At 40.0% G+C, this 11,358-nt stretch overlaps 1 protein-coding gene across 2 annotated transcripts in view; it reads left to right on the top strand.

Moving 5' to 3' along the window:
- NREP (neuronal regeneration related protein) overlaps positions 1 to 11,358 on the top strand; it is a 305,011-nt gene that overhangs the window by 149,708 nt on the left and 143,945 nt on the right. For both annotated transcript variants that reach the window (XM_025047888.1, XM_015590430.2), the window contains one exon: positions 5,684 to 5,833. Coding sequence is in view for 1 of the 2 variants with exons in the window: in XM_015590430.2 (XP_015445916.1) it covers positions 5,744 to 5,833 (90 nt within the window). In the remaining variant the exon portion in view is untranslated. The remainder of the gene's footprint in view (positions 1 to 5,683; positions 5,834 to 11,358) is intronic.

Below are 11,358 nucleotides of genomic sequence, written 5' to 3'. Positions count from 1 at the left end.
CTTCTGTCTCCCCTCTAAGACTTCTGCAATTTGTATAGGAAGGGAGCTGTGTCTCCTGTTCTTTTTCTCTGGGCCTGGAATATGGGGAAATAGACACTCTGATCCCTTTATCATTACAACCTTTTGCCTGCTACAGCTTGTGGTGGCAGAGGGAGAAGAGCAACTATCTTGTGGGGCGATGGGGTAGCGGGCATGACATTTAAATCAGTAGGTAGAAAGGAGAGGGAATGGTATTTCAATAATGGTTTTTGTTTTATCTTTTAGCTCCATCCTTAAAGTAAATTTCGTTTTTGGTATCTCACAGTCTTTCTGCTAAGGGAGGTATGTTGGACATCTTTATTCAAAACAAAAGGCTGGATGCCTTAAATCAATTTTTTCAATTTATGTAACAAGTAAATTTTCTTTGGAGGAGGAGTTTTGTTTTGAAAACCTATTTCACTGTGCTTGGAGAGTGGATAGCAATGAGACTTCTTCCTAGGATGAATTAATTCAGATTTGGATATATAGTTGATTCTCATTATTTGTTGTAGTTTTGTTCTATAAAGTTGCTGCAAACACTGAATTACAGTGTTAGTTTCCTGCAAACCTGTGGTCACAATCAACTGATCAATACATAACCTTGTTTTATGTATGTTTATATTTGAAGACACCTTATTTAAGATATTGTTGATTCAGTAACTTTGAACTCAGGGCCAATAGCACGATGACTCACACCTGAAAGAAATTTATCTAACACATGTATTTTCTCCCTAAGGCACATCACAGCCTTCTTGCACGCAAGAACACTAGATAGCACTTCAGCACTTCACTTGGGGACCATTTTGTTGGTGAAATCACCAACAGAAAGCACAAAAATGTGAAAAATGTGCACTAAAGGGATCATGAAAAAGACACTTGTTTACAGTATGAGAGCTGAAACAAGAAGGCAAAACATTGCCTTGTTCGACCTCAGCTGGGAACTGGCACATGAGGCAACTCAAATTTTTTGCACTCTGTGCTTGTCCCCTAATGACCGCAAAAGTACTGTGAGTATTTATTTGGGGATTACAAGTAAATTTACCAAGTAGACAAATTCACAAAAAACAAATCCACAAATAATGAGAATCAACTGTATCACCAGGAAAAAATGCTGATTGCTTTAAAATATCTTTAAAAGGATATTGGTACTTCGGTTATGATGTTCATGTCTCTGTAAGAAATGAGAGCTCCTTATATTTTTCCTACTCTATAATTCTAAAGGGAGCAGGGCCGGAATCTCTGTCCCTTTAGCCTACCTCATGCATCAGATGTATGCTATGGGAAGTCATCAGCCTTAGTAGGGAACTTGGTTTGCTTGCTAGGTGGTGTTCCATGCTGGAGGATGCGAGGATCCCTGGACTTTTTGCCAGGAATTAAAGTATTTGTGTAGTTGTGAGGAAAGGGGTAGAGAAGGAAGGAAACCAAGAATGAGAGGGTAATTTCTAGGTGCTGTTGACCAAAGAATAAGCAGGAGAAGGAGGAGGAGGAGAAGAGTCTGAAGAAGAAAGAAAATATGAATCTCTCCCAGATAGATTATGAGTAATATAGCAAGATCATACTTACTATGAGTAAGATAGTAAGAGCTTCTCTAATGATGGACTGATCCAGGCTACTGCTCTTCCAGATGTTGTAAGGCATGACAGCAGGGTTACTTTTTTTTTTTTTTTCCTCAGTCAAAATGTTTATTCTGTTCTTAATTGGGTTCAATGATAATACAAATATTGCAAGCCAGGCTTAAGTTTCTCATGTATTATACTTTAAATGTCCAAAACTTTATATAAAACCACACATGACCTAGTGTCTTTCACAGTTCATACTACAGAATCTCTGATTTAACTGTAAGTGCTTTGAAATAAATTTTCTCCTTGACCACAACTATTACAGATTTGAAAAGACTTGCTCCCGTTAGAACTACAACAGTCGTATCAATCAGACCTTCAGGTAGAAACGTAAACACACAGGAAAAAGAGAGAAGGAACGAGGGAGAGAGGAGAAGTACTCACTGACATTGTTTCCCACGGGTGGTGTCTAGATTCGAATACCAGTGCAACAGGTGCTTCTTGAGTCGTTAGAAAAGATTTAAGAGGAATAACCGCATGCCGCACTAGCTGGGCCCCGTAAAGAGCCTACTTCTTCACTGTCTTGTAGAGACATCATCATCATTCTTGAGGTTCTGAGAGTACTGTTAAAGTTCATAGGTGATCTCTGAACTGATGACTGCAGTACACTGAGTCTTCAGTCAGGAACAACAACAACTAGCTGGTGTTGACCAAAAACTTTTTATGCTCTAAGTTTTCTTCCAAACCTTTTACATGTTTGAGGTATTTAAACCTTACAATAGGACTTTGAGGTGGAAATGGTACTATCCCCAGTTTGTAGACAAGAAAAATGAGGCGTACGTTAGGTAACTTGCTCTAGAGGTCATACGTTTAGTAAGGATAGACTTAAGATACAACTAAGGCCATGTGCTTACAGAACACATTGTGCCATACTGCTCTTTCTTAAGGAGGAAATGAACTTAATTTTTTTTTAAGTTCAAATTTCACTTGTCTGAATGCTAAGATCAATTTTTAAAATTGAACTAAAGGGTATATAATCTACTATGAAATAAAATAAAAATAAGATAGTATTGACAGTAACTTCTCACAGTATAGATCTAGACAGCTTTGGTTTATGTTTATCTAGTGGTAGTCAGTAATCTGGTGATCCATCTAATGACCTTTTTGTGAGCAACAGGAGAACTGGGAGAGTAACATAAGGATCAGTTTGTGAAGGTCTTTGTATCACAGAAAAGGAATAGAGAAAAGAGAGTGGAGAGCTCAGCAAGGCATATACTAGGGAAGCAGAAGTCCAGTTCCCTAGGGAAGGATAGCCAAGGAGGAGTTACTTCAAAAATTCAGAGACGACAGTCAAGGTCACTGGTAATCTAAGAAGGGCTGAATGGACACAAGGTCAGGGGAAACTACATAGGAAAGCTGAAATAGAAAGGAATCAAAGGACAGAGGGGCAGATAGATGTTGAGGTTCTATTGCACGAGCAAGACAGGGAAGCCAGAAAAGTGTGTAGACGTCAGAACAAGGAGAATTTCAAAAGGCAAGGCTAAGAAGTCAAAATCAGGGGAAAAGTCAGAGGTCAGCCTTGGCCAGCTTAAGTCTGAAACACACGATGAGGTGAATCAGAGCCATGGACAGTTGGCCCCAGTGACTCTGCAAGGGACGTGAGTGAGAGGCTGGTGCCAAACCAGATGAAGAGCTACTTGGTAGGACAGGAGGAGCAGATGAGGCACAAGGATGGGGAATAGAGAAGCAAGAAAAGTACCTTTTAAACATTTCTAGATAGAGTTGGAGACCTGGGAGCGAATTATCCTTTTTGGAGGGGAAAGTAAATGGGTTCTTCAGCTACCCAGGAATTCTATTTTATGATTTACACGGTTGCTTTATCTTTAACCAGAGCTATGTCTCTTGAAACTTTATTGCTTTTTGGGGAGGGAGGATGTTTAATGTTTCTTTTTTCTGTATGCAGTTAGATAGCTGTGTCTTAAGCTGATGCTCATTCTCTGGGCAATATAGATCTGGAGAGGAGAAGGGAGTAAGTTTTGAGGGCTTCATGTAGCAAATTAGTATTTGAAAAGGTGAGTAGGAATGATCTTTACCTTATGCCGGAGAATAGATCATAAAAACATTTGAAAGACTTGAACAGTTCAACTTTGATTCATCCATTCAATGAATTGTGGTTGAACACTTACTATGTTCAGGACTCTGCTAACTGTAGAAGTTACGCCAATGAGAAAGACAAATAGGACCCCCGGACTCCTGGAGGTTACATTTATCTGTTAAGTTTGCCCAATAAGTCCTCTTTTTGCTTTTGGTGCCATTTAAAACTGAAACACCTCAGGATGTACTAAAGTTAAATTTTTAAGCTCTGCTCTAATCTGCCTACCTGTCTGTCCATCTGTCAAGACTACTCTCCTCTGAAAGTGAAAGGTGCTGTTCTCATGAAGGGAGTAGGCATTCCTATTGTCAGTTATCTTATGAAGAAACTTATCCTAAGACAAGAAATGAAAATAAGGAGGTAGACCCTTGACCACAAGAAAGAAAACATTTCTCTGGGGGTCTCAGGTGAGCCTGATTTCCAAGGGCACAGAGTCAAGAATACTCCCCTTGGTGGGAACAGGTTAGTTCCTGCCCAAGGAAATAGCTCTTGGATTAGTCAGGGAGACACTTGGATGGACCTGCAGCTGCTGACTCTGAAAGTAGCCATGGCTAGTAGGGTTATAATTTATTTTCTTTGCTGTATTTCAATTACTTTTTTATGCAACCTTTAGTAAAAAAACTGTCAACAGTTGCCACTTGGTCTCTGCTCTCTTTATAGGAAGTTACATTTGAGACAAAGCTGTGAGGGCAGAGTGGCAATGGCCTCTCTAATTAGTGACTTCCCTATCCCCTCAAATTCATGTCATTCCTAGAACCTCAGGATGTGACCTTAATCGGAAATAAGGTCATTGCAGATGTAATTACTTAAGTTAAAATGGTCATACCCCATAATCCAAAATGACTGGTATCCTTATAAGAAGAGAGGAAGGGGCACAGAGATGGAGACAGACGTGGAGGGGAATTTGCCATGGAAGGTGAAGACAAAGGCAGAGGTTGGAGTGATGTGTCTACAAGTCACAAGGATTGCCAGCAACCACTAGAAGCTACGAAGAGGCAAGGAAGGACTCTCCCCTAAAGCCTTCAGAGAGAGCAGAGCCCTCCTGACACCTTGATTTTCAGAGTTCTAGCCTCCAGAACTGTGAGAGAATAGATTTCTGTTGTTTTAAGCCATCCCCTTTGTGGTACTTTGTTACCACAGCCCTAGGAAACCAATGCAGCCTCTTATTCACAAACGTTATTTACAGGTGCCTGGAACATGCTGTTAAAATGATAGAAAGGGGATTGTATTCTTCTAAGAATCACATTTTACATTTCTAAAAAAGGAGTGGACCTTACAATTGTAGTCTACATTTTTAATGTAATTGTTGCAGGGATAATCTCACCTAAAACAAAGTATGACATTATTTTTCCTCCCTAAACTTAATTTTCATTTTATTCCAATGAGATGGCAGAAACTTAATCTTGATCAAACTGCCTTTATTTTCCTACCTCTCAGAATTTACAGCTACATTTCAAAGTATGTATGTAGTAAGTACTACAGTGTGGAAGCGGATAGAGCTGCATTTTTCCTGGAGCCATCTTCCCCTGCTGGGAACATCCATTCTCACCCCAGGGCCTCAGTCCTTGGACCCTGTGGCTCAACATTGAGATTTCCTTGTTCCTTTGCTCCTGACCCTTCGCTCCAAGTCCATTGTTGCTCTTTGCTATGTTCAGACTGTGCTGGGGTGTGGGGATCTCTGGAATGTTCTCTAAGGTGCTATTTTCTATACTCAAGTAAACAGCTACTCTCTCCCTCTGGGCTTGAGGATTGGCTAGAATAATTCTTTTTATCTCTGCTTTCTGCTGTCACCTCACTCCCATGTAGTTATGAGTGCAAGGTAGGAAAGGGGAAGGTGGGGGAATATTGGGGAGGAAATGTCAGTTAGTGTTTTAAAATACCGTACATCCATGGTTCTCTTCTAGAAAAATAAACCTACCAAAAAAATCCTACCCAAGTGCTCTTTCTTTTCTAGGTGACCCTCTTGTGTTCCTCCTACCCACCCACCTCACTGTGATTTGGGGCTCCATCCAGAATGTGTTCCTTCAGGACAGTAACTCCCACAGGCAAAGCAGCACCTGACCATGTGGATGATGTAGTCTTCAGCTTCACCAAAGTTGTACAGGTAAGTCTGGCTGATGTTACTGCCTCCATCATCTGGGGGTTGCTGCTTGTTCTCTCAGGAGGTTCTCCATCTTTCCAGGGCAGTCCTGCTATGTCCAGGTTGCTCAGCTACCTGTGCTGGCAGAACTTCCTACCTGGGGTAAATATTTGTTGGGCCTCACATAACAGATATTGAGAAACTCGTTGCTTAAAGCAGTAGGCAAAGCGGGCTGGTCCCGAATGTGGACTGCAGCCCAGCTGCTTCCTTCTGAGAGTCAAGCAGCTGTCTCCAAGCTGCTCATGTCCGGCCCGAGTGTGGAGACAGGCTGAGGCAGCCTAGGTCTTTCCAGGTCCTGTGCAACTCCACTCAGTGGACCCGCTCTGGTTTCCAAGATAGGTTTCAGTCCTCACTAGCATCTAGATCAGTAGCTTTATGAATGCAGTCTGCATGTAATGTCCATCTTTCCCTTGAGCAAAGCAAAAAGAATGGTTCAGGTGCCCTTAATTTCTTAGAAATTCTGGGACTGAGCAATAACCTTCATGGATTTGTGATGTTAGGAAGTGAGATGTTAAGAAAGCTGTAGATGAGAATCTCTCATATTAGAGAAAAGCATAGAACTTGAACAATTAGGGGCTGATGGGTTGGGGTGAGAAAGAATATATTCATTCTGTCCTCGGCCCAGGTAGTAATGTTCTCAGTAAAGGCTTATAGGCAATGGGTTAAGCAGTTAATGGGTTAACTAATAGAAGAAGCCAGGGAGGAGTCCAGATTTACCAGCCATTAGGGCCAAGGTGTATTATAGCATGAGAATCCTGTCCTTTTGAAACCTGATCATTCAAAGATCATTCCGTAGTTGCTCTATTTCTTTTCTTTTGGGGGATCTTTTTTTAGATACCAGATACTTTCTTTTGCATAGCTAACTGGTACTAAGGGAACTAAGAAAACACATTTGTGTCCTCACTTGAACCAGAGTTAAAAAAGCAGTCTCTCTTCCTTGGTGGTGGGCATGGTGACAGCATCAGGAATCAAAGACAAAGGGCCATGGGGATGGAGGAGGAAATTGGGGTTCCTCATATACCACATTTGTATATTTTTGTTTCTGTAGATCCCATTTTTGCTGAAGTCTTAAAGAGTTGGTGGTTTGATTTCAAGAGGCACAGAAATTCCTTCCAAGTTATAATACTAAGGAGAAGTCAGAAGTATGCTGGGCATGTCAGATTTGGCCCAGCCCCAGGGCAGAACCGTTTACCTTATGGGACCTTATCTGGTTAGGGCAAGTCCTGATCAACTGCTGCGAGTGATCTTCCCACACACTCCGGAGTGTGAGGCTTAGCTTACTTGGCTTTGGGTCTTAACAGAAGGATAGAATCCGGGACTGGCACTGGCAGTCAAGAGGGCTTGGTTTCCTTGGCAGTGCCGGCTACACGGTTGATGTATTATATGACCTTTTAGCTGGCATGGGCATGCTAATGCGGGGTCTTAGATACCAGATATCTATATTTTAGAAATGTCTGTAAGCAGTTTTTTTCCCTCTTGTACCAAATATTTAAGAGGAAACATTCTTCTGAAATATTAAAATAAAAATTTTTAAAGGAGGGGGAAAATTTTTATTGTTTGGTGGAAAAGAAGAAGCTAATGTGAAAGTTTGGATTTGGAGAAAAGTACTAATCTTTTAGAAAAAAGTATGTGTGGATCCTATTTTGCTACTAATTGGGCACATCTAAGTCTAAACTTAGACACTTTGAACTACTCAGATGGCTGTGTTATTTTGAGTATAGTGCTGAACTATTTTGATCATTCATGTTAATGCATTCATTCAGTGTGTTGTTATGAGCCCTTTCTCATCCACAATCATGTTTTCCTGTGTTCTGAATAAAATTTATGTCCCAAGAAATGCTTATAGGTATTTTTGTTGGTGGTGGTGGTGGGTGGGGGAGTAGTAACATAGAGGGAACAGTCCATAGTCACCCTAAATTTGAGAAATTCTGGATTAAATAAAAATTAGACAAATGTCTTTTCAGAAAGATTTCTCCGAAGTATTTAATATGCTCTCTCTATATCCAAATCGCTACCTCCCCCCAGTCCTTTTTGAGTAGAATATCTGTTATTATTCAGGATACTTTTTCTGTAAGAAAGTTTGGGAAACACTATTTGATTCTAAGGAGACAATGAGATGTAATTGGTTTAATCATAACCAGAGGGATTCAGCAGTTGCTTGTGAAAGTAAAGCCCTGGAACAACTTATCTCCTTTTTCAGAAGGCTTTGTGAGAAAGACATTTATTTGTTTCGGGTAACATTATATAATCATTGAAAGAAGGAAGAAAACAAATCATGGAGAACCCTGCAATTTTCTGGTTTTAGGAAGGAGTGTTTTAGAACATTTTATCAATCAATATACCTTTGTCTGAAAAGAATACAGAACCAAATCTTAGAAAGTGTCTTTGTTATCTATTGTTTAATAACAGTTTTACCAACATGTAGCAGATTAAAACAACAGATATATATCAGCTCACAATTTCCACAAGTCAGAAATTTAGGAGTGACTTAGCCAGATTGATCTAAGAGTCTGTTATGAAGTTGCAGACAGGATTTAGGCTGCAATATTCTTATTTTTTAATTTTTTAATTTTATTAGTTTCAAGTATACAGTACATTGGTTAGATATTTATATAGTTTATAAAACAATCCCTCTAATTGCTCTTTCTCTCCTCTGGCTCTCCACCTAGCCATTACATTAATGCTGACTGCATTCCCTATGCTGTGCTCTCCATCCCATGACCATCTATCAACTACTAATTTATGCTTCTTTAACCCTTCATTCCATTCTCCCAGTCTTCCAACCCCCGTCCCCTCTGGCCATCACCAGATTGTCCTCTATATTTGTGAGTCTGTTTTTGATTAGTTTGTTCTTTTTGTTCCTTAGATTCCACATAAAAGTGAAATCACATGGTATTTATCTTTCTCTTTCTGACTTATTTCACTCAGTAGAATAACCTCTAGGTCCATCTACGTTGTTGCAAATGGTAGGATTTCATTTTTAATGGCTGAGTAATATTCCATTGTCTATATGAACTATAACTTCTTTATCCAGTCGTCTGTTGATGGGCATTTAGGTTGCTTCCATATCTTGGCTATTGTGAATTGTAGGCTGCAATATTCTTAAGGCTTGACTCAGGTGGAAGTTCTACTTCTAATATTGCTCATCTACATGTCTACTGGCAGTGACCTCTGCTCCTCAGTACTTGGGCCTCTCTTTAGCCTACTTGTGTGTCCTCATGACATGACAGCTGGCTTCACCTACATTGAGTGATCCAAGTGAGTAATCCAAGTGAGTGAGTGAAGAGGAAGCCATAGTGCCTTTTCAAGACTTAGTCTCTGAAATAGTATACTGTCACTTCTGCTCTATTCTATTTGAGAGAAGTGAGTCACTAAGTCCAGCTCTCACTCAAGGGAGGATATTTAGGCATCATCTCTTATAAGGAAGAGAATCATTGATATATTTTAAAGCCTCCACAGAAGGTTTAAATAAAAAGGACATGAGAAGAAGGGTCAAGATAGGGCAGTGCCTGGATTCTTTAGTTCAGCATCTCATTGCCATCATCAAGGATCTGAGTTCTTTCCATCTTCTGTTCTGCCATGATTGGTACCTTGGTTTTGTGTTCAGCTCCTAACATAGCCACAAAATGATTGTACAAATTCTGGCTACCTTGTCCAGTCACAACAATATCCAGCAGGACAAATAGATTGTGTCTGCCTTGTGACATGAGTTTTGAGTAAGGAAACCTTTTCTAGAAACCCTCAGTGGCTTCCCGTCTTGAGTTCCTTATCATAACTGCATTACACATTCAAGACTAAACCAATCATAGGCAAAAGACGTGGGATTACCATGAATGACTTTCGTAGATAAAGATGTAGTCCTGAGCTAGGAATGCTGGGGTGGATGCTGAAACGAATTAGAGTTCCCTTTACAAGGAAGAAAGAGAAATGGATGCTGGGTTGATGATAAATGGGTAGCTAGCTGTGGATCTTCAACCTCCTTGCATAATGGTCTTCTAGTCACCATTCCATGTGTACAAGGCAATGTCACCTCTTTTGTAGAATATAAAAACTTACACTTCAGACAGAAGATTAAGTCTAGGGAACCCCTCAGTAGCTCTTGATATAAAATTCATTCTCTTTAAAAGATGTGAAAAAAATCAGAAACTGTAACTTCAAAACACATCTTTAACAATATTCAGTGTTGGTGGAAGAGAGGGGTTAGAGATTAAACGAAATTCACCACTTACATAGGAACCATTACAACATCTGGGATGAAGTGAAGAGGATGGTACTTCTTTTCATTTGTTGTAATAGATAAGAGTGAAATTTGTCATTTGTCCTAATGGGAGCCTAACATTTAAAGAGAAGTCTCGAGCTATGTGTTAAATGGCCTGGTAGTGAATTGGTTGTCTTATATTTTATTTCCCCATTGTTTCACATCTCTTGCCTCCTCCATGCTCTTGATAAATCAGAGCCCTGCATGAGGCAGGTGATTGAGGGCCATAGGGCTTGTTGCCTCTCTGTGCTCCTGAGACCTACAGAGCTATGTAGGGTGATTTCAGCATTGCTCACCCAAAGTGTATCTCCCCAGCATTTTCTCATGTCTCAGCTTTACTCCGTTTTAGTCATTTCATGGAGTTTTTACAATTGCTGGATAATTGCCTGAAGACAAATTCAGGGTCATAGAAGGGAGAAGAAAATGCAAAACTAATCTGCCCATTTTAGGAGGAAAACTAAACTTGCTCAGTCCGAAGGAATTTGCTTAGATGCTTTGTACTTAATAGGTGTTCGCTTAACCATTCATTCACTTCTTTAGCTTTGAGTCTATCTGAGGGCTTTAATTTTCCATTGTTCAGGGGACAAATGAATGATTGAGAGTGGAGAATATTGTTTGTCACATAGGAATTGCCTTGACAAATTGAGTAACATAGAAGTTCTAGTATACAGAATTAATTCCTTAAGGATTTTACCTGTCCTGAAAATTCATAAAGGTCACTGTGCAGATTTCTCATTTCCTACTGAATGCTGTGTTGGTCACACACATGTTACGAGAAAGAGAGGAAGATTTCTTTTTAAAGTCAATTTGACAATAATCAGAAAATCTAGATTAAAAGTATCTCAATGTTTGTAGCCAGTGCAAGCTCCTTAGCATGTGTTAAGGAAAGGCCTTTACCAGAGGCCAGACCTCTGCAGAGGTGGTTTGCGAGTATTGGCTTCAGAGGCCCAGAGGCTGACTGTGGGGGTGGGTGAAGGACGGACCCAGGGACTCCCCAGCTTATTGGCTCTCCTGTTTAAAATGCTTTGGCAAATTTTCTCAGTATCTTAATGTTACCTCTTTTTGGATAATATACTTACTCTAAGTGGCATCGCACTTTATAAAATATTCAAGTCATTTCACAATTGCGGTATTTTGCCAAGATTAATTTGGAACTAAGGGCACTGTAGGACCCCCGAAGAAGTTAAGCTACTAACAAAGACAGTAGAAATAAATGTGTTATCTAAAATAT

This window comes from Pteropus alecto, unplaced genomic scaffold, assembly GCF_000325575.1.
Source record: "Pteropus alecto unplaced genomic scaffold, ASM32557v1 scaffold20, whole genome shotgun sequence".
Taxonomy (NCBI): Eukaryota; Metazoa; Chordata; class Mammalia; order Chiroptera; family Pteropodidae; genus Pteropus; species Pteropus alecto.
Note: the sequence above shows the minus strand (reverse complement) of the source record. Positions and strands in the feature narration are given on the sequence as shown.